This window comes from Muscardinus avellanarius (assembly GCF_963383645.1).
Source record: "Muscardinus avellanarius genome assembly, chromosome: 16".
In the NCBI taxonomy this organism is placed as follows: Eukaryota; Metazoa; Chordata; class Mammalia; order Rodentia; family Gliridae; genus Muscardinus; species Muscardinus avellanarius.
Genome location: NC_137802.1, coordinates 5,626,489 through 5,653,082, shown reverse-complemented (window position 1 = coordinate 5,653,082; position 26,594 = coordinate 5,626,489). Strand labels below are relative to the sequence as shown.

Sequence of the window (26,594 nt, the reverse complement as noted above, 5' to 3'; positions counted from 1 at the left end):
GGAAAAATTACTCAGCATAAAAAGTGCTGCTCCATGTTACAGGGTGGATGAACCTTGAAAAGGCATGCTAAGTGAAAAGAGCCAGACATAGGCCACACGTTATATGATTCTATTTATATAAAATACCCAGAATAGGTAAGCCCAGAGACACACGGTAGGGGGTGCTACTGGGGGCTGGGTGTGGGAAGATGAAACACAGGCCTCCGCCGACAGGTGCTGGCAGAGACGCTCCAGAACAAGGCCAGGACTCTGCAGTGCAGAAGCCCCCACCCCTCCATGCCAGCCAGGGACACCACTGCTCTAGCTGAAGGACGGGCCAGCCCCGAGCCCGGGAGCAGCTCCGGGGTCTCCACTGAGTGGCAGTGTGGGCTGGCGCACCACACCACGCTCCCGTCACACAGACCTGGCTGTTACTGGCCTTGCTGGGGGTCCAGGCACGCAGCGCCATGCCGGGCTGTGCTGACTCCCGGGGTCTGCGGGGGCACAGGAGTGTGGCCGCTCCTGGGCAGCCTGCAAGATGGAAGGTCAGCGCTGGAGTCCTGTGGCGGCGAGGGCTGCCCTGGCCCGCACCTCTGCCGTCACCAGCGAGCGTCACCGCCGCTACACTGCCACCAGTCAGAGACAGGTAGGATTCTTTAAGGCACAAGAGCCTCAGACGTCCAGACTGGATGCGGCAGGAACGAGCCATTCCTGGCATCACGCCATTCTTCCTGGGATGGCGTGGACAGGGCACGTTCGCTGTCCAGGGCCGACAACAGGAGCGCCGCTTCTCTGCCAGGCGAGCAGCTCTGGATGCTTCTTGGTTTGCAGCTGGGGTGTCCTGGCAGGGAACATGCCGCACCAGGGTTCTCTCCTCCTCCTCTAGCTTTGCCACTACTCACTACAGTGACAGCGACCGCCCTCGGTCACTGCTGACCCGGGCGGAGGGGCCGTCCAGCAGAGCTGGCCTAGAGCGGCCCAACTCCCACACTGTCCCCAGGACAGTGAGGCCCGGCCCGTTAACTGCCCTCCTGGTCTGCCAAGGGCCCTCTCCGCCCTCCAGCCTCATCTGTTCTGAGGGCAGAAGGGACGGGTGTGTCCAGGCTGGTGGCAAAGGCTGCATTTCCGGGTCTTCTTGGCAGCGGAGCTTGAGTCTGAGGAGCTGGAGGAACCAGCGCGGGGTCTTTTGCTCCGAGCCTCTGAGCCCTGGGGCCTTCCTTTGCCTCCTGGCCAGGGTGGGGCTGCAGAAGTCCCTGTGGGAAGAGTAAGGAGTTCAGAGCTGATGAGAGCAAGGAAAGTGTCTGGCAGGGCATAGCCCAACTCCCAGCCAGCTGGCCCCTCAGGCCACACTCCCTCTGCTCTACCAAGGGCAGCTCCGGGTGTGCTGTGCTCACACACCCACCACCTCGTGTCACCTGACGCCTCTCTAAACTGCCCTAAGCTCAGGGCCCAGGGCTGCTCAGCAGCAGGAGCTCGCCCAGCATGTGAGGGCCTGGGTTCCATCACCAGAAACTCAAGAGGCAGCATCCTGACAAGGATGCTCTGGACTCCTTCCGGGCAGGCCCTTCCACAGGCCAGAAGCCCAGGTGGCAGCAGCGAAGTTGAGGAGCCTGTGCCCAACAGAGGAAGCCCAAGCTCTGGCTCCTCCTGGGCGTTCAGCAGGCTTCCAGGACCTACATCAGTATCCGATGGCCTGGAGGTGGCTTCAGGCTGCCCTGGGCCCTGCAGGCCTGGAGTGTGTGCAAGGACAACTACCCTGCAGTCGCTTCAAATACCAGCCTGGCACAGGAAGGCCGTTGGGCCTTGTGACTCCTTGACCTTTTCTTTTTGTTTGTTTCTGTGGTGCTGGGGATGGAACCCAGGGGCATTCTACCTCCGAGCTACACCCCCTGCCCCATTTTTTTATTCTTTATTTTGAAACCGGGTCTCACTAAGTTGCAAAGGGCCTAAGTGGCTGGGGCTGTCTGTGAACTGTGATCCTCCTGTCTCAGCCTCTTACAAACGTGCACCACCACACCTGGCCTGTCTTCTGCTTTTTACCAAGCTTTCTGGGCTTGTCCTGTACAGGGAAGTGTAAGCACATGCTTTGTCTGAGACTAATTCATCTCCCTTGTGCCGTCTCCTGTGGGCACTGAGGCTGAGGTCTGTTTGAGGTTGGACAGGTGGCCAGCTCTACACAACTGTCAAGCTCCACGTGGCTCTGGGTCATTCTCAGGTGGTCAGTTAGGCTTCTGCTGTGCCCTGGAACATCAGGGACCATTTGAGGGGCCCTCACATATACCGCGCACCAAGACCCGGTGCTTGGTAGCCGGTCCTCACCACATCCATTCCTGGGACCCTGGCCCCAGCTGCAGGACTCCGGGTAGGTTCCTGGACACCAACAGGCCAGGCTGCCCGTGTGGAGGGATGGGCTGATGGGGCTCAGGACCGCAGAGGCAGGGCTGCACTCTTGCCCAGGGCCCTGTCGGGTCAGCCTAGCCCTCACTCTCCTGTTCAGGGTGAAAGCTGTGTGTGCTGAAGCCCGAGCAGCACGGTGCAGGCCACAGCGAGCCACCGGGTCCTCCCTCTGGCCTCACCTGGGGCCATGTTCTCGTCCACCCACTGGAAGAAGCCACACTGCTGCTCCCGGGGCTTGGCACACGTGTGGAACTGGCGACCTTTGTTGGGCCCATCCTTCTGCACGGTCCGTGTGACGGCAGGCTGGCTGCACAGGCAGAGGGTGCCACCGCCGCCGTCGTTGCCAGGGCCGCCAGGCCCACCCCGGTGGCTGCCGGAGCCCGGGGGGCGTCCCAGGGGGCCGCCCGGGGGTCTGGATGAGGGCGCGGGGGGTCCTCCTGCTCCGGCGTGGCTGCCGTCTGCCCACAGGAAGAAGCTGCAGCTGCCACCATTGCACTTGTAGAACTGGCGGCCCTGGTTGGGGCCTTCCTTGCGGACAGTGAGCAGCACGGCCTCCTGGCCGCAGTTGCAGGTGACCGAGTTGCTCTCGCCCGTGGCAGCCGGAGGCAGGAGGGCCCGGGCGGGAGCACTGGAGGGTCCGGCCTGTCTGCTGGCAGGAGGCTGGGGGTGGCTGTGCTGGCTCCTGTCCATCCTGTTCAGGGACTGGCTGGGCTGCAGAGGGCCAGGGAGCTGGCCCCGTGAGAACCTCAGACCCAAGATCTCCTTCAGGGCCTCGTCGCACCCGCCAACACAGCCGACAAACTCCAGGGGCATGGCGGGGGGCAGGCTGCCGCGTTTGAACTTCAGCTTCAACCTAGCGAGGCCAGAAAATGGGAAACACATGGACATGCCGCGTCGGCATCTTCTCCCTGATCTCAGGGACCGCGCCAGCCCAGGCCTTCCCGCGCCAGCCCTCGTGGTTGCACAGGGGCGGGGAGCAGGAGCAGTGTAGACAGAACCCAAGGCCCCAGCTAACCGCCAAAACAGACCCCTCTGAAGGTCCTTCCTTGGCACCAGGGGTTCAGAGTGTGGGGCCAGGGCACTCTGGGATTCTGGGGCCGTTGCAAAGTGAGATCAAAATGTTACGAGAACATTAAGGAGCTGCGTCTAGCTCGTTCTGATTCTTCATGTGTGTGCCTGCCGGGGTCTTCCAGGGTTGGTAACACACGCTGTGGCTCAGCTGGCTGACTATAGGGGCAGAGATGGGAATCTAGTGTTGCAAAAATTAACGCAGCACCATTTTCTTCATTAGCGCAATTATTATGCTCTGCTTTGGGAAACAGGCATTTTATCCTAAATATTACTTTTTTTTTTTTGGTGGTACTAGGGATGGAACCCAGGGGCCTTCTACCTCTGTGCTACACTCCCAGTCCTACTTTATATTTTATTGGGAAACAGGGGTCTCACTAAATAACTGAGGCTGGCTTCAAACCCGTACAATCCTCCTGTCTCAGCCTCACATGTACTGGGACTACAAGAGTATGCGACCATGCCCAGCTTCTAAATATTACTTTTTAAATTTAGTCTATGTAATGCATTTGCTGTAAGTGAAAAAGTATTTTCTTTCTTTTTTTTCTTCTTTTTTTTTTTTTGTGGAACTGGGGATAGAACCCAGGGGCAGCCCTATTTTTTTATTCTTTATTTTTGAAACAGGGTCTCACTAAGTTGCAGAGGGTCTTATTAAGTAGCTGAGGCTGTCCTTGAACCTGCGATCCTTCTGTCTCAACTTCCCAAACACTGGGATTTACAAGTGTGCCCAAAATACCTGGCTGAAAAAGTATTTAAAAGAGGTCTCCAAGGCCGGGCGTGGTGGCACACGCTTGTCATCTCCGCACTTGGGAGGCGGAGACAGGAGTATCGCGCAGGTTTGAAGCCAACCGTGCTGTCTTAGGAGACCCTGTTTCCAAATAAAAATATAAAAATAGGTCTGGGAGTGTAGCCTGGAGGTAGAAGGGTTTCCAGGAACCCCAGTACCACCCAAAAAAAAAAAAAAAAAAAAAGTCTCCAGTTTAATTTCATTATTTGCCACATACTGAAACATTACCCAAGCTTTGTGGATTTCTCAATGACCTCTAAGCATGTGGGGTTCAGTGACCAAGAGGATTGAGAGCCAAGGTCCTGGTCCAGGACTTTGGGCTTTGTAGAGGCGCTTGGATACCATAATCACCACAAGCATAACTTCCTGAGCCTCGTGCGGCAGCGATCCATCTGGAGAGGGCAGGGAAAGGGTGTTTCCTCAGGAAGCAGGAGGTCCTTGCTAGCCTGGACTCTCTCCAAACACAGAGGACCTGGATTAGGCCAGCTGCGGGGCTGCGGCTGAGCAAAGCTTCAGGGCTGCAGGCAGACTGTGTGGCATTTCCTCCCGGGAAGCTCCCGACAGGGCTCGGGTAGGAGGGAGGGACGGACACCGGGCTCACCTGTACACGGGGGCTGGCTGGCACACCGGGCACACGCTGTCGTCCCTGCTGGCCTCCAGCACCGAGTCGGGGAACCAGATGGCTGACCGGCACTCGGGGAAACCCGTGCAGCTGAGGTAGAAGCTGGGAAGCAGGGCGGCTGGGGTGAGTCACAGCAGCAGGGGGACCTGCCGGCTGCCATCTTCCCAAAAACACTCCTGACTTCAGAGCACCTCCTCCTCCCCCAGGGCCTTTAACTAGATTTCAGGAAAACCAGCCAGCCTTTACTTCTCACATCTTAAAAACATGAAGTAGCTACTCCTGATACCCATGGGTGTTCTGCCTGAGCTACACTCCGTCCTTTTCATTTTTTATTTCAATCCCATTTTTTACTTAAAAACCCACCACCAACCCAGGTCACACCACACACAGAGGGCCCTGGGCTGTGCCCTCAAACCCAGCCTCACTTCTCTAGTACCCCAACCCAGGTGGTACTCAGCACCTCGGCCTGCCCACAAGCCAAGGCTCGGACAGGTCTGGAAGCCTGCCCAGGGGGGCAGGGATGTAGTGAGCCAGGAGCTTGGACTATAAACCCTCCCGGTCTGAGGAAAGGGCCTGGGCTATGTGTGTGGAGGCGCACGCCTATGATCCCAGTACTTGGGAGGCTGAGACAGGAGGATGGGGTTTGAGGCCAATCTCAGCAACTCAACAAGACTCAGTTTCAAAATAAAATAGGGCTTGGGGTGTGGCTTGAATTTAGAATATCCCCAGTACCAAAAAAAGCAAAAAATAAAAAAAAGAGAGAGAGAGACTTTCCTCCGTATAGCCATTCTGCCTGCCCTTCTTGGCCGATATGTGCTAGTCATGAAATTGGGGCTTGACTAATGAATACACATGCGGTTTACTCACGCCTAAGTGCGCCTGGGTATAATTGGAAGGAAACAACTCCTAAAACAGTTACTATTTTTGTGGTGCCAGGGATGGAACCCAGGGGCATCCTACCTCTGAGCTACAACGTCAGCCCTATTTTATTGAATTGAATCCAGGGGTTTCTACCTCCAAGCTACACTCTCAATTCTCTTCTTTTTTTGGTACCGGGAATTGAACACAGAAGCATTCTATCTCTGAGCTACACCCCCAGCCCTATTTTATTTCTGATTTGGAAATAGGGTCTAAGTTGCAGAGGGCCTAAAGAGCTGAGGCTGGCTGCAAACATGCGATCCTCCTGTCTCAGCCTCCCAAGTACTGGAATTACATGCTTGTGCCACCACGCCTGGAAGCCCCAGAGCCCTTTCTTAAAATTAATATTTTTTGTTTCAAAACAGCATCATGCTAGGTTGCTCAGTCTCCCTAAATTGCTGAGGCTAAGAACCTGAGATCCTCCTGTCTTGGCCTCCTAAATACCAGAATTACAGGTATGTACTACACCTGGTCTGATTGTACTTTTTTTTTCCCCCTGTACTGGGGATTAAACCCAGGGGCATTCTATCTCTGAGCAATACCCCCAGCCCTAATTTTTTTTTTTTTGCGGTACTGAGGATGAAACCTGGGGACACTCTACCACCAAGCTACACTCACAGCCCTATTTTTTATTTTGAGACAGGGTCTCACTGAGTCACAAAGGGCTTCAATAAATAGTTGAGGCTGGCAGCGAACCAGGATCCTCCATGTCCAACTTCCTATTTTTTTGTTCTTTTTTGAAACAGGGTCTCTCTTAAATTGAGGAGGACCGATGCTGGCCTCAAACCTGCAATCCTCCCATCTCAGCCTCCCAAGTACTGGGATTACAAACTTGCGTCACCACCCCTGGCTCTGATTATATATATATATATATATATATATATATATATATATATATATATATATATATATATAGTGTGTGTGTGTGTGTGTGTGTGTGTGTGTGTGTGTGTGTGGTACTGGGGTTCCTGGAAACCCTTGTACCTCCGGGCTAAACTCCCAGACCTATTTTATATTTTTATTTGGAAACAGGGTCTCTCAAGCCAGCGAGGCTGCCTTCGAACCAGCGCGATCCTCCTGTCTCCACCTCCCAAACACGGGGATTACAAGCGTGCGCCGCCACGCCCGGCTTGATTATATTTTAAGAAAAAAGAAGTTGTGAAATAAGAGTATTCGAGTAACTTGCTTCCGGCCACACAGCTCATGTGGGGGAGTGGGACGTGAAGTCAGGCCTGTGCGGATCTCTCTCTACCCTTCACTGTGAAAGATAAATGACGCCCTATACTCAGGGGACCCGAAGCCTCACGACTGCTCGGCCCCAGCCGCTCTGCATTCCTGCCGGATTTCACGCTCCAGATCCCACCCGCTACCCCGCTAGCACCAACACTCGGCCCCATGACCGCCAAGAGGAGGCCTGCCTTTGCACACGGGCTTTCGGAGCTGGCAGGCAAGATGGGGCGGAAGCCGGACACTGACCCCCCACTCTTCTTGGTCCTGAGGACCATGTCCTTGTTGCACTGCGGGCACTTCCGGATGGGCTCTGGCAGGGCCGGGTAGAGCTCCTCCTGCTGGGACACCTCTGCCCCTGCCCCAAAGTACTGGGACAAGGCCTCATCCAACCTGGAGACAAAGCAGAGATACAGTCACTGCAAAGATATTCACAAGGCTTCTATTTAGGTGGGGGGATACCAGGGCTTGAAGCCAGGGGCATTCTGCCTACAAGCTACACCCCCAGCCCTATTTTTATTCTGTATTTTGAAGCGGGGTCTCACTAAGTTGTGGAGGGCGTAAGTAGCTGAGGCCGGCTGCAAACCGTGATCCTCCAGTCTCAGCCTCCTGAATGCTGGGATTACCAGTGTGTGCCACCACGCCTGGCTTGGATTTATTAATTAAGAATGTGATACGTAATTGAAGATTTCAAAATCAAAAGAATGGCATTTCCAGCTGGGTATTGTGGCATATTCTTATAATTCTAGTACTTAGAAGCCGACAGGGGGATCACGGGTTTGTGGCCAGCCTCAGCAACTTAGTGAAAAAAATAAAAATAGTGTTGGGGCTGGGGGTGTAGTTAGAGGTAGAATGGCCCTGGGTTCAATCCTTAGTAACATACACATACACACACAGAAAAAAAAAAAGAAAGAGAAAATGGGATTTCTAAAGCCAACAGCCATCCATGTGTGGTGGCGCACGCTTGTCATCCCAGTACTTGGGAGGCTGAGACAGGAGGATTGCGGTTCGTGGCCAGCCTCAGCTACTTAGTGAGGCCCTCAGCAACTTAGTGAGACCCTGTTTCAAAACAAAGAACAAAAACTAGGGCTGGGGGTGTAGCTCGGAGATCGAATGATCCTGGGTTCCATCCCTAGTGCTGAAAGAAAAATAGAAAGCAGCATTGCTAAAGCCAACAGCTTTAGAAACTGGAGATTGTTCAGATCACTGCTTCTATACTGACAAACATCCACAGAAAGGAATACAGAACCTGGAGGAAGAGGAGACACGGGGCCGAGCCCGGCGGCAGCAGCAGGCCCTCTGCACTCGGCGCCATCCTGCAGGCAGGGCGTGGGCCCGCCGGGACGAGGCTGGAGCGGGGCGGGGACTCTACTCACTTCTTCGCCTTGGCCACTGCTTCAATGAACACCTGCTTGTACTTCTGCACTTGCTGCCTCAGGACCACGGATCTGTCCTTCTTGCCCTCACAGATCAGCTTCAGGTCGGCTTCCAGCTCAGCCCGGAGGTCGGGCTTGGACATCTCGTAGCCCATGGAGTCGTAACCTGCAGGGAGGTAGCACAGCCCTGCGTGGACCCGCATGACACCGCAGGGCCGGGCGACACGGCCTCCCCACCGTTCACGGCAACTCCCCCTTACCTTCCACGAGTCCCATGCCCAGGTGCCCGGGGAGGAAGCGCTTGTCTGAGGTGAGCCCGACGTACATCCGGGCTTTGATGGTCTCGATGTGCTCCGCGTGCGTGGCGTCCGTACCTGGAAGCCACCGCCCAGGTCCTCAGAGCCGTGACACAGCGGCCCCGCACCGTGCACCCCGAACACCCACGAAACCCCTGGAGAGCCTCTGCAGGAGACGCCTGCACTCACGTGTGGCTCACACTAGAACCCACAGCAACATCCTCTGCTCTTCGGCTGCCTGCACTCATGACTCATCACAGCTCACAATTTTTTGTCCTGGGGATTGAACCCAGGATTCTACCTCTGGGCTATATCCCCAGCCCTATTTCTTATTCTTTATCTTTTTTTTTTTTTTTTTGCGGGTCTGGGGATGGAACCCAGGGGCATTCGACCTTCGAGATACATCCCCTGCCCTATTTTTTCTTTATTTTAAAACAGGGTCTCACTAAGTTACAGAAGGCTTCACTAAGTAGCTGAGGCTGACTACAAACCTGTGATCCTCCTGTCTCAGCCTCCCACGTACTGGAATTACAAGCATGCGCCAGTACGCACACCTGGCTTCTGAATTGTACATTTTTTTTTTTTTTGGTGGTACCGGGGTTCCTGGAAGCCCTTCTACCTCTGGGCTACACTCCCACGGGCTACACTCCCAGACCTATTTTTTACTTTTTTATGTGGAAACAGGGTCTCTTAAGATAGCGAGGCTGGCTCCGAACCAGCACGATCCTCCCGTCTCCGCCTCCCAAGCGCAGGGATTACAAGCGTGCGCCACCACGCCCGGCTGAATTGTACATTTTAAACGGGTAAACTGCTGAGTGTGATGGCGCATGCCTGTAATAATCCTAGTACTTAGAAGGCTGAGACAGGAGGATGGAAGGTTAGCGGATACCTCAGGAAGCAGTGAGAGCCTCATTAACCGAGTGATACCATTTCACAATAACATAAAACAGAGCTGGAGATGTAGCTCGGTGGTAGAATGTCCTGGGACTCAATCCCTAGAACCCCCCCCAAAAAAAGGTAGATATAGTGGCATATATGTTTATAATCCCAGTACTTGGGAGGAGCACAGGTTTAAAGCCAGCCTCTGCCACCTAGCAAGGCTCTCAACCTACGGAGACCGTTCCAAATTAACAATAAATACAGGCTGGGGGTGTAACTTGGCCTTTGGGTCCAATTGCCATTACCAAAAAAAAAAAACCACCAAAAACCAATACTAAAAAGGAAAACAACAATAAAACAACCGGGCAAATGAGAGTGGGGCCAGAACAGAGCGCCTGCCCTGTGGGAACAGAGAAGTGCCCGGGAGCCGTGAGCACCCGAGCTACTGACCAATGCCGTGCTTTTCCATGAGGGCAATGAGGTCGGCCTCGGTGAGCAGCTGGGGCGGGCTCGTCTCCCCATCCACCATCTCCACGGTGCTGGGCTGGAAGCGAAAGCCTTGCTCGTAGACAGGGAGCAGCTACAGGGAGCGGAAGGGTGGGGTCAGTCATCCCGCGGGTGCTGCCGCCTCGGGCACGCGTCCACCCTTCCCCCAGGCCACCCCTTCGCCACCTTGTCACTCCAGTGATCGTATGGATACACGTCCAGGTAGTTTCGGGCCAGAATCATGAGACCGTGGGCAACGAAGCGCTCCTGAGTGATGTCAATCTCCACGGTGGTCTCCTGCCCCTGAGCATCTTGGGAGCAGCAAGCCAGGAAATGGCGAACAATGAACTCATAGAGCCGCCGCTCATCTCCCTAAAGAAAAGGAAGAGCCTGGTTCTGCCTCCGGAACAGAACCTCTCGCGGATGGCAGCACCACTGGCTGTTTCGGCCCAGCTTGTGTCAGCGTGTCGCTAGGCACAGAACAGCCTCGGGCTCCACAGCCTGGGCACCAACATGAGCACCAGGCAGGTCCTTGGGGAGCCGAGGGGCCTCCTGATACACCTCACAGCTCTGAGCAGGCAGAGGCAAGCAAGGGGCCATTGCTTCCTGCAGCCTGGGAAGGGGTGCTTTGTTCGTACTGAGGATTGTATCCAGAGGCTTTCTACCTGAGCTGTAACCGAGGGCTTTGTATTTTTTACTTTGAACCAGGGTCTCAATAAGCTGCTGAAGGTCTTCCCACACTTGGAGCTGGCAATCCTGCCGTCTCAGCCTCTGAAGTATTGGGAGTACAGGTGTTTGTCACTGTTCCAGGTTGAGGTTATAATTTCATTATAAAAAATATGACATGCAAGCCAACATGGTGGTGCATGCCTGTAATCTTAGCATATAGGAGGCCGAGACAGGAGGACTGCAGGTTTGAAGTCAGCTGCAGCACCTAAACGATCGCTTATTTTTTTATTTTTATTTTATTTTTGTGGTACTGGGAGTGAAACCCAGGGGCTTTTCTACTCCAGGCTCTACCCCCAGACCTATTTTTATACGTTATTTGGAAAGAGGGTCTCACTAAGTTGCTGAGAGGCACACTAAGTAGCTGAGGCGGGCTTTGAACCTGTGCGATCCTCCTATCTCAGCCTCCCAAGAGCTAGGATTACAAGTGTGTGCCACCACTCCCAGCTTGAGAGCTCATTTTAAAATAAAATAAAGTCGCCGGGCGTGGTGGCGCACGCTTGTAATCCCAGCACTTGGGAGGCAGAGACAGGAGGATCGGGCAGGTTCGAAGCCAGCCGCGCGCGCTGGCTTAAGAGACCCTGTTTCAAAATAAAAATATAAAATAGGTCTGGGAGTGTAGCCTGGAGGTAGAAGGGCTTCCAGGAACCCCAGTACCACCAAAAAATAAATAAATAAAATAAATAAATAAATAAATAAATAAGGGCCGGGGGTGTATTTCAAAGGTAGAATGTCCCTAGGTTCAATTCTCAGTGCCAAAAATAAATAAATAAATAAATAAATAAATAAATAAATAAATGAAAATAAAAAATTAAGGTAAAAAAATAAGCCAGGCATGTGGCGCACACTTGTCATCCCAGCATTCGGGAGGCCAGACCAGAGGATCGCGGTTCGAGGACAGCCTCAGCTACTTAGCGAGGCCCTCTGCAACTCAGTGAGACCCGGTTTCAAAATAAAGGAAAAAAATAAAAAATAAAAAGGCAGAGGGTGTAGCTTGGAGGTGGAATGCCCCTGGGTTCAATGGTTCAATCCCCAGGACCACCAAAAAAAAGCACTTCTAGTACCTGAGAGGCTGAGACAAAATGATCACAGGTTTGATGACAACTTCAGGAAATAGTGAGACCCTAATTAACCTAGCAAAACCCTGTTTTAAAAAACAAAAACAGAGCCAGGCGTGGTGGCGCACGCTTGTAATGCCCGCGTTTGGGAGGCAGAGACAGGAGGATCGCGCAGGTTCAAAGCCAGCCATGCTGGCTTAAGAGACCCTGTTTCGAAAATATAAAATAGGTCTGGGAGTGTAACCCGGAGGTCAAAGGGCTTCCAGAAACCCCAGTACCACCACAAAAGTAAACAAATAAATAGGTCTGAAGGTGTAGCTTGGATATAGAACACCTGGGGGCTCAATCCCCCATATCACAAAGGAAACAAAAAAAGGGGCTGAAGCTGACTTAGCCACACGGTGCCCACTTCCAGTAGACGGAAACCTGAGGCACTGAGCCACCGGGCGCGCGGCCCAGGTCACAGGTCTCGCCTTTGAGGATGACGAGGCCTGGTGTGGGTGGCCAGGGCGCAGCAACGCCACACTCACTCTGGGGGTGGCGGCTGTGCCAGGGCCCAGGGAAGGCAAGGTGCCCCGCCAAAAGGCAGCAGAGCTATGAGAGTCCACCATGGGTGCCTTGTGATGGCCAGGCCTGAGACAAATACAATGCTGGCGCTGGCTTCTCTTTTTTGAAATAGAAGGGATATTTCTAAATCACTTATTTCCCCAAATGAGAGGCTGCAGAGGAAATCTGAGTCCTACTGCTGCCCCCAGGGCTTGCCTCCAGGCTCCGGCAGGCCGCGCACTCCAGGAAACCAACCTGCAAGTTGCTGGTGTACTTGGTGGGGTGAATGGGAGGGTGTGCTTGGTCAGATTTGTTCCCGTTGCGTGGGGTGGGGCCGCCCCGCTCTAGAATGTTCTGGGCAAAGGCCCCCCAATGTGGATCCGGGGTCTGCTGTTCCACCAACGCCGTCAAATTTAAGTCTTTGGGGAAGATGTTCGTTTCTGTCCGAGGATAGCTGATGTATCTAAAAGACGAACAAAAGAAAGCACCAGGCTCCGGCTGTGTGTAAGCTGAATGCCCCAGTCCACACCTGCAACGGCCCCTCTGATGCAGGGTGCTCTCGAGGAAGGCACCGAGGTGACCCAGGCTGATAGCTGCAGACGGCGCCCATGGGGCAAACAGCAGCAGGCTCTCCTGCCAGGACACTCAGGGAGCTGGGGCACCGGCACCAGCCTCTCTCTGGGTGGGTCAGCATGACAGAATGACCCTGTGCGATGCACAAGTCCAGCTCTGCATTGGCCCTGACAATCCCAACAGTGTGTGCTCCTAAAACTTTTCTTTAAACATACAAATAACATGCTGCTCAAATAAAACTATAATGTGGCCTCTATATGATTTAAAATTTCCTATCACCCACTTAAAATAGAGACTGGGCTGGATGTGATGGCACACGCTTATAATCCCAGTATTTGGGAGGCGGAGCGCGGTATGCAGACAGCCTTAGCTACTTAGTGAGGCCCTTTGCAATTCAGTGAGACCCTGTTTCAAAAACAAAAAGACTAAGCCGGGCATGGTGGTGCACGCTTGTAATCCCAGCATTCGAGAGGCTGAGACCTGGGGATCGCAGTTTGTGGACAGCCTCAGCTACTTAGTGAGGCCCTCTGCAACTCAGTGAGACCCTGTTTCAAAATAAAGAATAAAAAAATAGGGTTGGGGGTGTAGCTTGGAGGTCGAATGCCCTGGGTTCCATCCCCAAACCCACAAAATAAATAAATAAATTAATTAATTTTAAAAAATAAATAAAAATATAAAAAGACTAAAAAATAGGGCTGGGGGTGTGGCTCAGAGGTACAATGCCCCTGGATTCCAACCCCAGTACTGCAAAAATAAAAATAATAAAAAAATAAAAAATAGAGGCTGGCAGTATAGCTCAGTGGTACACTATGTGCCTGGCATGTGTGAGGTCCTGGAGTTGAGACCCAGCACCTCAAAAAAGAGAGGGGGAAAAAAACCTGACATAAATTTACATCTTATTTTTGTAAAGTCTTCGAAGTTTAGCATATATTTCACATTTATATCATACTCTAACTTGGACAACCAAAATTTCAAGTGCTTAAATACAGAACTTGTTTCAAAATAAAGAAAAAATATGGCTGGGGGTATAGCTCGAAGGTAGAATGCCTCTAGGTTCCATCCCCAGTTCCAAAAAAAAAAAAACATAAAACATCAAATCATCAAATCCTACTGCCAAATGGAGAATATTTACCCCTGAGTGTAGAGCTTCTCAGCAATCCTCATGGTTTCTTTAGCATTTATTCTCAACTTTCGAGAAGCCAGCTTCTCCAGCTCCTGTAAAGACGGTCAACAGGCATGTTAAGGTGAGTCAGGGCACAACAGGACAACAAGATCCAGCTCCAATGTCCAGTCTCTCTCTCTCTCACTCACACACACACACACACACACACACACACACACACACACGCGCGCGCGCCCATGCCCAGCAGGCCTCCGTCTTCCCCAAGCGGCTTCCTGCTGTGTGGCTCTGTATGGGGTTCTTCCTTCTGCTGGGCCCCAGCCCGCACAGCAGAGCCCCAGCCCCAAGAAGAGGAAGGAACAGGCGCCTGCAACATACCACGGTGTCCAGAGCTTGAGGCCTCCACTTGCTCTTGGGCTTGGACCTGACGTCCACCACAGTTGCCAGGGGATCCTAGGGAGCCAGGGATCAGAGACCTCGCTGACCTGGGTGCGCCGCCTCCAGCCTGCCTCACAGAAGAGGGCGCAGCCACAGCCCAGGCACCTGGTTTAACATCACTTGTCGCCAACAGTGTGGGCGACGCCGTCATCCTTTTCCCACTCAAACCACACAAAAAAATTTTTTTTGGTGGTACTGGGGGTGGAACCCAGGGGCTTTCTACCTCCAGGCTATACTCCCAGACCCTTTTTATATTTTATTTGGAAATAGGGTCTCACTAAGCTGCTGAGAGCCTCACTAAGTAGCTGAGGCTGGCTTCCAACCCTTGCGATCCTCCTGTCTCAGCCTCCCAAGTGCAGGGATTATAAGCGTGCGCCACCACGCCCGGCTACCAAACCAAGAATTTTCAAGAGCAGTTTTACAAGCCTTATGGTGCCTGCTCCAGAGCTCATGAAATGTCGGTCCATCCATCTCTGGAGTTCAGTTTCCAACTTACACATGCATGGTGTTATTTTTTTTTTTAATTTAGGACAATATAAAATTTAAAATGGGATGAATTACACAATATGAGCTTGAAAACATTACCCTTTTTTAGATAGAGGGATTCTACCTCTGAGTTTCACCCTCAGTTCAAGTTTGATGAGAGTCTCACTACTTGCTGAGACTGCCGGCACCTGTGATCCTCCTGTCTTCCCTTCCCAGAACTGGAATTACAAGGATGCCCCACCACGCCCAACTTGAAAACATTACTCTTAAAACCAACCTCACACTTTCAAGAGACTGTAAATGAATGAGGAACTCAGCCTAATTGCTTTGCTAATGAGGATGTTGGGTCCTGCAATCCAAATTTTCCCTCCCAAGCAGGGGTGGTGGAGCACGCTTGTAACCCCCGTGCTCGGGAGGCTGAGACAGGAGGATCCGCAGGTTCGAAGCCAGCCTCAGCTGGTTTAAGAGACCCTGTTTCCAAATAAAATATAAAATAGGTCTGGGAGTGTAGCCCGGAGGTAGAAGGCCCCTGGGTTCCATTCCCAGTACCACCAAAAAAAAAAAAAAAAAAAAAACACACACAAAAATTCTCCCTCCCAAGACTGAGGGCCAGCTAACTCAGAGTAGACCACCAGCCACGTGCCCCCGCACCACATCCCGGAGCAATAGGGCAGGTCTTTTTATCTAATGGACAAATGTGCAGGAGCTGGGCATGGTGGCGCACGCTTGTAATCCCAGGATAATCCCAGAGCACTGCTGTACGCAGCAGGCTGGTCTACACTAGGCAGTTAGGTGCTGAGGATGACATGTGACCTCAGGCCAATTCCTCCGAGGCTGGACGTGGACAGGTGTGGTCCAGTGCTGCCACTGACTGGCTTGTGGCCAGAGCATTTGCCTGCCAGTACTGTTTTCTCTCCAGACATACTTTTTTTTTGGGCAATACTGAGGATGGAATGTGGGAGCATTCTACCTCTGAGCTACACCCCCAGCCCTATTTTTATTTTGAAACAGGGTCTCACTGAGTTGCAGACGGCCTCACTAAGTAGCTGAGGCTGGCGATAAACCTGAGTTCCTCCTGTCTCAGCTTCCCAAGTACTGGGGTTACAAGCGTGTGCCATCACACACGGCGACTTCTCAGAATTTCTGTTATCTAAAAGTTCTGCAGATCCTTCCCTCGTACACGCTACTGCTACCCACAGGGTTCTAGTCGTCCTGGTCCCCTAATGTTGCGCTGCGGTCAGATGCAAACTTAAAGCCAAAAGCACTCAGTGGTGGGCCGGCGGGCGGGCGGTGGCTGGGAGGTGTGCGGATGGTTTCCTAGGCCAAAGCTCTCAGCGCTTCTTACCTCTACACACATCTGATAGAGGACAAGACAGGCTGTGTGGTTAAAGAGACGATGCCTCTTCCAGTTGAACTCAACAGTGCCATCTCTGTGGTCATGAGTTACTGTATTGGGGAGAAAAAAAAACATGATCTCAGAGATGCTACATGCTATGACCGCAGACAGAAAAAGGTAAAGTGTGGTGGCGTACGCTTGTAATCCCAGCATTCGGGAGGCTGAACCGGAGGATCGCGGTTCGCAGACAGCCTCAGCTACCGAGTGAGGCCCTCGTAACTCAGTAAGACCCTGCTTCAAAATAAAAAACAGGGCAGGGGGTGTAGCGCAAAGATTGAATGCCCCTGGGTTCCGTCCCCAGACCCGCAAAAGAAAAAAAAGAAAAGAAAAAAGTCCATTACAGTGAAAGTCAATGGAATAAGAAATAGGGAGGAGTTCTGGGTAACTAAGGAAACCTAATTGGATTCTGAATATTATAATGGGGCAGCGAAGGGCAGTAAGGCTACCCCCCCACTTTGACTTTGGTAATAATCCCACCATAAGTAACTCTTGAAATTTACCTTTTTTTACTTAACACTTTTTTTTTTTTTTTGCAGTACTGGGGATGGAACCCAGGGGCATTCTACCCGAGCTACACCCTCAGCCCTTTTTTTTTTTTTTTTTTTTTTGGTGGTACTGGGGGTGGAACCCAGAGGCTTTCTACCTCCGGGCTACACTTCAGACCTTTTTTTATATTTTATTTGGAAACAGGGTCTCACTAAGTTGCTGAGAGCCTCACTAAGTAGCTGAGGCTGGCTTCGAACCCGTGTAATCCTCCTGTCTCAGCCTCCCAAGCGCGGGGATTATAAGCGTGCGCCACCACGCCCGGCCCTATTTTTTATTTTGAAACAGGGTCTCACTGAGTTGCAGAGGGCCTCACTAAGTAGCTGAGGCTGGCCGTGAACCAGGATCCTCCTGTCTCAACCTCCCAAATGCTGGGATTACAAGCGTGTGCCACTTCACCCGGCTCCTAATTATTCTTTATTCTGAAACAGGGTTTTGCTAAGTTGCAGAGAGCCTCAACAAGTAGCTGAGGCTGGCTAGCCATGATTCTGTGATCCTCCAGGCTCAGCCTCCCAAGTATTGGGATCACAGACATGCGACATGCACTAGGCCCATGCCCACCTTTAATTCTGTGGAAGACTTCTGGCACAAAAGCCTGAATGGCTTTGAACCTCTCCACCACGAACCCCAGTGTTGGAAACTGGCAGCTGCCATAACTGATGAGCTGCTCTGCCAGCACCTGGGGAAAGATCTTCTGCAGCCGCAGGGTCTGGAAGCGAGTGAAGGCAGCGCCTAGACGGTGCGGCACAAGAGGGCAGGATGAGTGCGCGCTGGGCAGCGGGGCACCTCGGCTCCAGCAGGCCACCCCAGCACGAGGCCAGGCTGTGGGCCCTCCGGCTCCTCACCAATCCGCAGGTCCAGCTCCTGCCTCACTTCCACGGCGTCGCTCACTCGCTGGTCGGGCTCGGTCAGGTTCTCGCAGGCTGTCCTGACAGCACGCGGGGTGATCTCGGAGAAACGGGCTCTGAGCACCTGCAGACCTGGCTTCACTGCCGAACACAAAGGGCGGCGAGTCAGCCTGGGGTCGCCCGGCACTCCCATCACAGAGGGTGGCCGTCCCTACACCGCCTGGGCACGAAGGCGCTCGGCGGAAGACACTGTGAGGAGGCCGCTTTGCCTCTAGTGAGGTGAAGGGCAGGCGATGTCTACGTGGGAAACTTCTCTACAGACTTTAACCTGAGTGTTGTCAGAAATAATTACAGGGTCACCTTTGGCTGTAACAAAAATTCTCTCTGTAAGGTGTGATGGCACACCCTTGTAATCCCAGTATTGGGAGGCTGAGACAGAAGGATCGCAGGTTCGAGGCCAGTCTCAGCTACTTAGTGAGGCCCCCTACAACTTAGTAAGACCCTGTTTCAAAAATAAAAAAAAGGGCTGAGGGTGTAGCTTGGAGGTAGAATGCCCCTGGGTTCAATCTCTAGCACTACAAAAATAATAAATAAATAAAAAATAGGGCTAGGGGTGTAGCTCAGAGTAGATGCCCCCGGGGTTCTGACTACACACACACACACACACACACACACACACACATACACACACACACTCTCTCTCTCTCACACACACACACACACACACACACACGTGCATCTTAATTATACATAATAGTGAGACTCCTTGTTATTTATTTATACGTGTATACAACTTGGTCAATTTCGTTCCCTAAATTTTTTTTTCGTTCCCTAAATATTCTAATATTCTCTCTCTCTTTTTTTTTTGCGGGTCTGGGGATGGAACCCAGGGGTATTCGACCTCCGAGCTACACCCCTTGCCCTATTTTTTATTCTTTATTTTATTTTTTTTGGTGGAACTGGGGATGGAACCCAGGGACCCTCTACATCTGGGCTACACTCCCAGACCTATTTTATATTTTATTTGGAAACAGGGTCTCTTAAGCCAGCTGAGGCTGGCTTCGAACCTGCGCGATCCTCCTGTCTCCGCCTCCCAAGCGCGGGGATGACAAGCGTGCGCCACCACGCCCGGCTTATTCTTTTATTTTGAAACAGGCTCTCGCTGAGTTGCAAAGGGCCTCCCTAAGTAGCTGAGGCTGGCTGCAAACCGCGATCCTCCTGTCTCAGCCGTCTGAATGCTGGGATGACGAGCGTGCGCCACCACGCCCGGCTTCCTAAATATTCTTTTGCATATATTTCAGTATGTAATAAAAAAAAACACACAACACACTACTCGCTGACCCATTTAGCCACCAGAGCGGCCATAGGAGGCCTGAGAGAAGGAGGCTGCAGCCACACGGGTCCAGCAGCTGGCTCCAGCCACACAGTGACACACGGCGACCCTGGATGGACTCAGGAGGGGGGTGAGTGGGGAACTCGCCTCGGCCCACATGTACAGAGACCGAGTGGGCAGACTCAGGGTTCTCCCGCCGCGGAGGTGAGCAGGACACACTCACCGGCTCGGCACACGTGAATGATCTCAAACCCAATGTTTTCGCCTTCGCGGTCACAGTCAGTCCAGATCACCAGGGCCTGGCACTGCCGGGTCTCCCGTTCTAGAGTTTTCTGAAATCGAGGCGGAGGGGGCAGTGAGCGCAGACTCCGGAACTCCTTGCACCTCTACGCTGTGGAGATCTGACTGGGGGTCGGTGCCGTGCTCTGAGCACGTCACCGCTGCGAGGGAGAAAGAGATCAGAGAAACCTGCTCCTACCACCGCGCATGACGGCGCAGGCACCGGCACGGCCCTTCAGAGCCACGGCGAGCTTCTGGAGGACCGAGGGCTGAGCACAGCTTCCTGAAAGGGGGAGGTGCCACTTACAGCTTGGATCTTACGCACTTCTGCCCTGGCGGTTCTGACCACAGGCTGGCTAACCCAAGTTAGGTGCTCTGAGTTTCATCTCAAAGCTTCCTGGTTAGTAGTGAACTAACCAGAGGGCTCCTACGCTGACAATGTACTGTCAATCAACCAGACACCCTGTAGCCTCTTCAGTCTATCTAGAGGTGGGATGGGCCCAAGAACTAATCATTTAGCAATACTTATTCCTAGGATTTAATTAATTAATTTATTTTTTGGTGGGTGTGGGGATAGAACCCAGGGGCATTCTACCTTCGAGCTACACCCCCTGCCCTATTTTTTTACTCTTTATTTTGAAACAGGGTCCCACTGAGTTGCAAAGGGCCTCACTAAGTAGCTGAGGCTGTCAGTGAACCACAATCCTCTGGTCTCAGCCTCCCTAATGCTGGGATTACAAGCGTGCGCCACCAAGCGTGGCTCCTAGAATTGATTTAAATAAATAACGATTCTTTGCTGAAAAGGGGTGGGGGTGGGCGGGTGTGGTGACACAGGCTTGTAATCCCAGTAGTTGGGAGGCTGAGACAGGAGGATCACGGGTTTGCGGACAGGCTCAACTTGTGAGGTCGTCTATAACTCAGTAAGACCTTTTTAAAATAAAGAATAAGGTGGCTGAGCGTGGTGGTGCACGCTTGTAATCCCCGTGCTTGGGAGGCGGAGACAGGAGGATCGCGCTGGTTCGGAGCCAGCCTCGCTGGCTTAAGAGACCCTGTTTCCAAATAAAAAAATATAAAATAGGTCTGGGAGTGTAGCCCGGAGGGAGAAGGGTTTCCAGGAACCCCAGCACCACCAAAAATAAATAAATAAATAAATAAATAAATAAATAATAAAATAAAGAATAAGAAATCAGGCTGGGAATGGAGCTCAGAGGTACAATGCCCCCTAGGTTCTATGCCTAACATACACGGAGAGGACTCATGTTGGGCTCTTGGGCACTTAGTTAAAAAAAAAACTCATTTATACAATAAGTAGGAACACTTTTTTTCTTTTGGTGTGGTGCTAGGGACTGAACTCAGGAGCATCTACCTCCGAGCCACACCCCTAACCCTATTTTATTTGTGGTACTGGGGACTGAACCCAGGGAAATTCTACCTCCAAACTATACCCCCAGCCCTATATTTCTTACTTGGAAACAGGGTTTCCCTAGGTGGATGAGAGCTTCACTATGTTGCTGAGGCTGTTCTTAAACCTGTGGTGCTCCTGTCTCAGCCTCCCAACTACTGGAATTACATGTGTGGACCAACATTCATGGCCGAGAATAACTTTTTTTTTTGTGGTACTGGGGATGGCCAACCCAGGGACATTCTACCTCTGAGCTAAAGCCCCAGCTCTATTTTTTCATTCTTTATTTTGAAACAGGGTCTCACTGAGTTGCAAAGGGCCTCACTAGGTAGCTGAGGCTACTCTTGAACCGTGATCCTCCTGTCTCTGCCTCCTGATTACAAGTATGCACCACCTCACCCAGCTGAGAATAACTTTTTAAATCATGACACTTGAGTGTGGTGGAGAAACAGTTCAAATTCCAATGCACTAAAAATTAAGAAGCCACCTAGCTCAACTAATTGTGGTTGTTTCAACTTGAGGGCCATCTGCCTTCCAAAGGACTTTACCTTGATGTCTACAAAATTCTCGGGGCAGTACTTTTCGATTTCTGCTTCAAAGAGGACAAGGGGGTTGCAGCTCTGCCTAGAAAAGAAACAAACGCACGGTCTCCATTCGGCCCCAGACTCCTCTACTCTGTCCAGAGTGCGCCCTTCAGCGGATATACCGGTGCAGACAGACAGAAACAGCTCAATGGATCTGTGCACGGGCCTGGGGAGGATGGAAAGACTCTGGGGTGGGTGGAAGGGGAGGGGAAGGAAACAAAAAGAAAAACAGAAATGGCCTAGGGGATTGAGAGCAAAGGTATGATCCCCTGCACAGACCACTGTCCACTCCCCCATGAAGACCAGCTGCTACAGAGCCATTCCAGGATGCTCTCATGCACAGCTGACAGGATAAACGCCACCCAGCAGCTGTACGAAAAGGCCTATGTTGGCGAAAAACCTAAAAGAGGTCGTTTCAAGGTATGATAAAAACGTACAATGAATCAAGTCATCCTAGGTCACTGTGGTATTATAAATTACACAGCAATGTCAAATGTCTCAAAATTCTTGTAATGTTTTTCATAACTTACTGTAGTAATCAGAAAGTCCTTCCCCAAGGAATTGTACTGACCATTTTCGAAACTGCATCTGAAAATCGTGAGCCAGCAAATGTCCAGAAACCGAAGTCATTACCATGGTAACATTCTGAATGACAATAAAATTCAAGTTATTTATTTATTTGCAGCACTATGGATTGAACCCAGGGTCATTCTACCTCTGGGTTACACCTTCAGCCCTATTTACTCTTTATTTTGAGACATTGTCTCACAAGTACCTGAAGCTGGCTGTGAACTTATGATCCTGTCTCACCCTCCCAAGTATTAGGATTCAAGCATACACTATTACACACAGCTCTTAGTTTTTTTTTTTTTTTTTTTTTTTTTCTGTGTGTGTGATACTAGGTATGGAACACAGAGGCATTGTACCTCCAAGCTACACCCCAGCCCTATTTTTATTTTTATTTTGAAACACAGTCTCACTAAGCTGCAAAGGGCCTTGCTAAGTAGCTGAGGCTGGCTGCAAACCTCGATCCTCCTGCCTCAGCCTCCCAAATGCTGGGATTACAAGCCTGTACCACCACACCTGGTTAGTTTTTTAACAGTTATATTTTGCCAGACCATTTGATGAAAAGAAGCAGACAGTCTTAGACTTATTACTTGATTCATTGTACATTTTTATCAAACTTTTAAATGACTCAGCTACTTTGTGAGGCCCTTTGCAATTCAGTGAGACCCTGCTTCAAAAATAAAAAGACTAAAGCCAGGTGAGGTGGCACATGCTTACATGCTTGTAATCCCAGCATTTGGGAGGCTGAGAAAGGAGGATCATGGTTCTCAGACAGCAGGGGTGTTCTATTATTGAGTTACATTCCTAGCCTTTTTTGTTTTTAATTTTGAGATAGGGTCTCACCAAATTGTCCAAGCTGGCTGTGAATTTGCAATCCTCCTGCTTCAGCCTCCTGAGTCACTGGGCTTATGCCACTGCACTCAGCATACTTCAATTTTTTTTATTTTTTTTTTTTTTTTGCGGGTCTGGGGATAGAACCCAGAGGCATTCGACTTCTGAGCTACAGCCCCTGCCCCATTTTTTATTCTTTGTTTTGAAACCGGGTCTCACTGAGTTGCAGAGGGCCTCACTAAAGTAGCTGAGGCTGTCTGCAAACTGCGATCCTCAGGTCTCAGCCTCCCGAATGCTGGGATTACAAGTGTGCGCCACCACGCCCGGCTCAGCATACTTCAATTTTATGAGAGAAATTATTTTAACACCTACCTGGCCATAAAGATGATAATCAAATTCATAGATCTTGTTGAATTTAGAAAGTCCTTCTCTCTGTAACACAAAACCAAAGTAAGTTAAAAGTAGAAATCATATTAAGAACAAATGATTCCTCAGCATAAAAAGCAAAATCCAGATAAAAGGGAATATTTAAAAAGCAACAGGCCGGGCGTGGTGGCGCACCCTCTGCCCTATTTTTTATTCTTTATTTTGAAACAGGGTCTCACTGAGTTGCGGAGGGCCTCACTAAGTAGCTGAGGCTGTCCGCAAACTGTGATCCTCCTGTCTCAGTCTCCCAAATGCTGGAATTACAAGTGTGCGCCATCACGCCCGACTTACTTCTCCTATTTATTGGCTTCTCTTCCCACCATACCAGACTTCTCATTGGTTCTAACCATGTCAAGCAGTTCAAGCCACTGGGTTTTCTTTACAGCTTCCATTGCTTGGTAAAACTTTCCAGATTCAGCTCAAAAATTCATCCAGCAGAAATTTATTGAATGTCTCCTGTATTTTGGCACTGTATTAAACATTGTTTGGATGGAGAATTTGACAAAATATAGTCTTGCCTCTGTAATTTACAACCCAAGGAAGGGCAATAAGGGAAAACAATTAATAATTGCACTGGGCATAGTCACACATGCCTGTAATCCCAATACTTAAGAGGCTGAACCAGGAGGTCACAGGTTTCAGAACAGCCTCAGCACTTATATGGAGGTCCTCAGTAACTTACTGAGAACCTGTTTAAAAAAAAAAAAAAAAGAGTAAAAAAGGGCTGGGAGTATAGCTCAGAGTTAGAATGCCCCGGGATTCAAACCCTAGCACCAGTAAAAAGAAAAAAAAAAAAGAAAAAAAAAGAATCCCCATGGGTTCAATTTCCCAGCAACGCCCTCCCCATCACATTCACAAAAATAAAATGAGAATCTAGTTAAGCAGAGAAAGTCATTCTCAAGAATTCAAGGGAGCTGGGTGTAGTGGTGCATGCTTGTAATCCCAGCATCTGGGAGGCTGAGACAGGAGGATCAGGGTTCATGGACAGCCTCAGCTACTTAGGCCCTTTGCAACTCAGTGAGACCCTGTTTCAAAATAAAGAGTAAAAAGTAGGACTGGGGGTGTAACTTGGAGGTAAAATGCCCCTGGGTTCCATTCCCAATACTGGAGAAAAAAAAAAAAAAAAAAAAAAAAGGTTGAAGAAAAAAAGTTTAAGAGTCCCAGAAATAGTCAAACCTTGGGGCTGGTCACCAGGATGTTTAGTGTCCTTGAAAGAGGTAACATGCTTGGCCAGGACCCATTCAACCCTGGCTCCCACTCCCCCTGTTCCTGTATTCCTGAGTTGGAAACAAAGGTCTAGGGATCCACCGGTTTCTAAAAAGAGTACGGAATTTCTGCCCCATCCTCTTAGAAATGTTCTGCAGAAACCCATTTCAGGATCCACTTCAGAGATTTTCCTAAACAGGACTCAAGGTCCACCCTTGCCTTCTTTAAGAAACCTTTTCTTAAGCCGGGCATGGTGGTGCACACTTGTAATCCCAGCATTTGGGAGGCCGAGAAAGGAGGATCGGGGTTCCTGGATAGCCTCAGCTACTTAGTGAGGCCTTTTGCAACTCAGTGAAACCTTATTTCCAAATAAAGAATAAAAGATGGGGTTGAGGGTATAGCTCTGAGGTAGAATGCTCCTGGGTTCCATCCCGTAACCTTTTCTTATCTTCCTTTTGCTTTCCCGTCTCAGCCTCCCAAGTACTGAGATGACAAGCTTTCGCCACCACACCTGGCTCCGATGGGCATTCTCTAACAGAGTTAGGACACATTTGCTTGAAAACTTTTGATCTTTCCCCACAGCAGCTTCCAAAACTTGTCTGATCTTCAGAAACCCCTGGGGATACTGGCCATGGTCCTAAGTTCAGTTCAGTTGGGAACCCCCAGCTGTGCTCTTTTTTACTTTAGAATGCCAGCCTTGTCTGGTCATTTCTCAGCTACCTGAGCCCCGCCCATCCTCTTGTCTTGTTTCCTGGATTCTGCAGTCTCTGTGACTTGCCAGCTTCTAATGCACCTGATGGTGCAACGCTGTGAGGTTCTGGGATTAGAGGTGAAGTCAACCCTGCTCCTACTGTTACAGACTGATTCCAAGAAACACAAGGGAGGTGTTCAAGACACACTAGAGGCACAAGAAAAGGAAGATAAGAGCCGGGCGTGGTGGTGCAAGCTTGTAATTCCAGTGCTTGAGAAGCTGAGACAGGAGGATCGCAGGTTCGAAGCCAGCCTCAGCTACTTAGTGAGGATCTCAGCAACTTAGACCCTATTTCCAAATAAAATAGAAAATAGGTCTGGGAGTATAGCCCGGAGGTAGAAAGCTCCTGGGTTCCACCCCCAGCACCACACACACACACACACACACACACACACACACACACACACAAAATGGCCATCGGTCCGAAGAGCGCCTGGCACCCGGGAGGGCAGCCAGGAGGCCTCTGCAATGGTCCGGGCGAGAGAGAGGCAGTGAGGCCTCGGAGGTGGCAGAAGTCCATTTTGGGGGCTAGAGGTGCAGCTCAGTGGCCGATTGCTTGCCTAGCACGTATGAGGTCAGGGGTTCGAGCCCCAGCACCGCAAAAGAGACAAAGTGCTTATGGAAAAAAGCAAATAAAACTCAACTTCGGGAGCCCACTCCGCCGCCCCCTGCGGCGGGCTCCCTTCAAGGAGCGAGCTGCTGGCACACGCTTTTCTTACCCGCCTCATGCGGCCATTGGACAGCAGGTCGGCGATACCCTTGGCCGCGTCGTTTTTCTCGGCCACACAGAGGACTTTCCGCACGCCTCGGAAGGCCACTTCCATGGCGGCGCGGGACAAGGTGCGGCCGCCGGGCCGTGGAAGCCACCGGCGCGCGTAGCGGGCGACCGGGAAGATCATTCCTAGCCCCGCCGCCCGCGGCCCATCCCCGTGTGCCCGCGCATGGCGGGGTGGCGAGAGGCCCGGCGTGCACCGCCAGGGAACCGAGGCTCCGGGAGCCGCGCCCCCGCTCCCGGTCACTTTCCCGCGAGCCCCTTAGCCTTCGGCCCGAGGTCTCCGCGCTTCTACCCGAAGCCGCCGCCGACTGTGGACCTAAGCCCTAAACAGCGTCCAGCTTCCGCCCGCCTTCTCGGGCCACTTCCGCCGCGGTGCGAACTACAACTCCCAGAATGCCCCGCGCTCCCGGAAATGCTCACTGGGGCCCATTTCCCCCGCTCTTCCCGCCCCGCTCGGCCCCATTTTCCCTTCCTGTTAGTGTGTGGGATAATAGACCTCGTCCTTGGGAGGGGCCGCAGAGCAGGCCCGTTCCCGGCGCTCGGTCTCTAAGCTTTTCCCTCTCCGACCCGGAAGTGCGTGCGTACGCTTCCGGGTCACGCGGCACCGATGACCGCGAGTCATGTGACACCAAGATGGCGGCGCCGCGGTAGCTGGCTCTGGGTTGTGGCGT

General features: G+C 51.5%; 1 protein-coding gene across 2 annotated transcripts; it reads right to left on the bottom strand.

Annotated features, from left to right (window-relative positions):
* Positions 1–1,044: 1,044 nt before the first annotated feature.
* Positions 1,045–26,047, bottom strand: TOP3A (DNA topoisomerase III alpha; the record flags this gene model as incomplete). 2 transcript variants are annotated; one of them, XM_080712472.1, is made up of 19 exons in its annotated part: positions 1,045–1,232; positions 2,556–3,229; positions 4,833–4,955; positions 7,248–7,391; positions 8,375–8,540; positions 8,635–8,748; positions 10,000–10,129; positions 10,222–10,407; positions 12,621–12,828; positions 14,071–14,153; positions 14,437–14,511; positions 16,328–16,428; positions 17,483–17,653; positions 17,767–17,910; positions 19,326–19,434; positions 21,332–21,403; positions 21,935–22,012; positions 23,138–23,197; positions 25,868–26,047. In XM_080712472.1, 19 exons carry the CDS (start codon positions 26,045–26,047, stop codon positions 1,045–1,047), a joined length of 3,006 nt encoding a protein of 1,001 aa, XP_080568598.1. The 2 variants fall into 2 exon arrangements, with proteins under 2 accessions (XP_080568598.1, XP_080568599.1); XM_080712473.1 differs by lacking the exons at positions 21,935–22,012; positions 25,868–26,047 and having other exon boundaries at positions 21,332–21,407; positions 23,138–23,166.
* Between the last annotated feature and the right edge of the window lie 547 nt (positions 26,048–26,594).